The sequence below is a fragment of the Lontra canadensis genome, unplaced genomic scaffold, assembly GCF_010015895.1.
Source record: "Lontra canadensis isolate GAN:19392208 unplaced genomic scaffold, GSC_riverotter_1.0 scaffold21, whole genome shotgun sequence".
Taxonomy (NCBI): Eukaryota; Metazoa; Chordata; class Mammalia; order Carnivora; family Mustelidae; genus Lontra; species Lontra canadensis.
Window position 1 is genome coordinate 16,756,745 of NW_022631015.1, and position 2,431 is coordinate 16,759,175.

General features: G+C 60.3%; 1 protein-coding gene across 1 annotated transcript; it reads right to left on the reverse strand.

Annotated features, from left to right (window-relative positions):
- Positions 1-702: 702 nt before the first annotated feature.
- NHLRC1 (NHL repeat containing E3 ubiquitin protein ligase 1) lies at positions 703-2,093 on the reverse strand. The gene has a single exon (XM_032861619.1). It carries the CDS (start codon positions 2,030-2,032, stop codon positions 845-847), a length of 1,188 nt encoding a protein of 395 aa, XP_032717510.1. The 5' UTR covers positions 2,033-2,093; the 3' UTR covers positions 703-844.
- Positions 2,094-2,431: the final 338 nt, after the last annotated feature.

The following is a 2,431-nucleotide window of genomic DNA, read 5'->3' on the forward strand; positions in this document are numbered from 1 at the left end:
AGAGGCAGACAGACAGATCCTGTCTGGAGCCGGCAGTGACTTCTCCCTCTAGGAACACGCCCGTGTGACAGGACCGCCTTCCAGGCCTCTCCCACCAGGTGCGCAAATGTGGCGTGGTCTGTAGTGCTTCCTAACTTACCCCATACAGGCCTTGCTGCACCAACCAACTAGTATTTCCTGAGTGCCTGTGGCAGAGGAGACACAGGTCCTAATACACACGTTTACCTTTGCCACAGGCAGCTCACCTGTCTTCCTTAGTCAAGTAACTCAGAATCCACAGTTCCCCCATCTCAGGCACCATCAAAGAAGCTGCAAGCTGAATGACTCAAGCCCATCAACAACCCTGTTTGTCTCCTGAACTCTCTAGAAAGTCTCCTTTCTCTGCACACGAACCAAAGGAACAACCACCTGTACAACATACAGTCACATTTCACCCCTGTATCTGTTATTTAAGAACAAGGGGGTTAGGGAGTCCGAGTTGAGTTCCCATCGTGACTGTCACAGTAAAGAAATGTGACCTTGGGAACGTCACTCGAACTCTCTGGGTCTCTGTTCTCCTCATCTCTAAAATGGGATTAATAACAGACATTACCTCCCTGCATACAGCTGTAAGAATACACCAATCGAATATTTGCAAATTTCCCAGCACAGGAAGCATACTCAGTAAATGGTAGATTTATTTCTTTATTATTATTCTTTAATAATTACCTCCACCTTTGTTAGCTTGCCAGGCAGTTAGAATGATCCCTGTTGGAGATGAGATTAACCGATCCAAGGTTAAACAATTCATTAGTGGCATTCCAGGGCTTGTGCCTGCAGACCCCAGAGCCCCCACCGCACCCCTTTACCCCCAGTCCGCTTTGTAGACTTTTATAGAATGGGCTGCACTGTCCAGCACGAGAAGAGCATTCTCCTTGGTGAAGGTCAGTGCCACTGGATGGGAAAGACCGTGGGTGATGATGGGCTGCAGGACTGGAAATTCCTCAGGTTTTCCTAAGCATAGGACAGCCTGACCAGAAGTATCAGCAACAATCACATTCCCCTGGTGATCAAAGGTCACGGCCGAGGCAGTTATTCTGGAGGGGAAAAAGAGGCTCAGCCCAAAGCTATCCACCTGGCTGATCAGCTGCATGGTGGGGCTGAACACCTTCACCGTGGTGCTGCCCACCGCGCTCCCCAGACCCAAAGGGTGCTCTAGGACAGCAATGGCCCCGGTGAGCCAAGACACGGCCACCCCGCGGGGACTGCACAGATGAACTTGCAACCTCTCTGTCCTCTGGAGGACCCCTTCGGGGAAGTCGACTTCCAGCAGGTGCAGCGAGCCTGCCTCCGCATCAGTCACCACGACCCTGTTCTGAGGAGTGGTCTCCACGCCCCAAGGTAAGGAGAACTGGCCTGCAATGACGAGCTTGATCTGGCCAAAGAAATCAAACACTTTGATAGAACGGTCGCCGGCGTCGGTGACAACCACATGGCAGTCGTTGGTGACGGTGACATCGAGCGGATACCTAACGTCCTGAGCAGCCTCCCCCTTCTCTCCAAACTGGTGAGCACACCCTCCCCCGGAGTCAAAGATCTTGACCCGCCTCCTGCCGTCGTGCACCACCACGACCCGCCCCGTCTTGGGACACAGCGCCAGGCCCGTGGGGTTGACCAGGGTCCCCCAGCCTCCGAAAGCGCGGTGGCAGGTGAGGGCCCCGGGGGCGCACGGCGCGGCGCGGGGGGCGGCGGGGCCTGGGCGGAGCGTCGAGCCCAGGAGCTCCAGGAGGTGAAGCACCGGCAGGCAGTCGCTGGTGTCGCAGCCCCGGCAGGCCCGGCGGCAGAAGGGGCACTCGAGGGCCAGCGTCCGCGGGTGCGCCAGGGCGGCCACGCAGGCCAGGCACACCACGTGGCCGCAGGGCAGGTTGCGCGGGCGCCGCTGCTGGCGGTGGCCGAACCTCTCAAAGCACACCTTGCACTCGAGCAGGCTGATCTCGGCCTCGCGCACGAGCTCCTGCAGCGCCGGCCCGCTCCCCGACGCCTCGGCCCCCATCGCTCCGCCGCGGGCCTTCCCGGGCCGCCGCCAGTCCGCGGGGCCGACGCGTCCGCGCGCCGCGCTCGGTCACGGCCACGGGGCGGGGCGCCGGTGCTGACGTCGCGGGTCCAGCGCGCAGCCGCCGGACGGCGCGGCCTGCTGACCCCTGGTGGGCGCGCGCGGTACTGACGCGGGAGGGCCCGGGAGTGGACGCCTGCGAGCTGTATCCACGCGACATCGCGACAGTATGGGCGGGTCATCTCCACTGGACGCGCGAGGAAGCGCAGCTGTTGGAGGAGCTCGCGGGGCTTGCTCCCGATTACCCAGGCTGCGCGTGGCAGAGCAGGAGCTAGAACACCGTGTTCCAGCGGTGGTACCCTGCCGTCTCCAGCCGGTGGCGCTGGGTGCTGGGTGCTG

Excerpts from the sequence above, each read along its gene's own strand:
- NHLRC1 (XM_032861619.1), bottom strand. The coding sequence starts at position 2,032 with ATGGGGGCCGAGGCGTCGGGGAGCGGGCCGGCGCTGCAGGAGCTCGTG.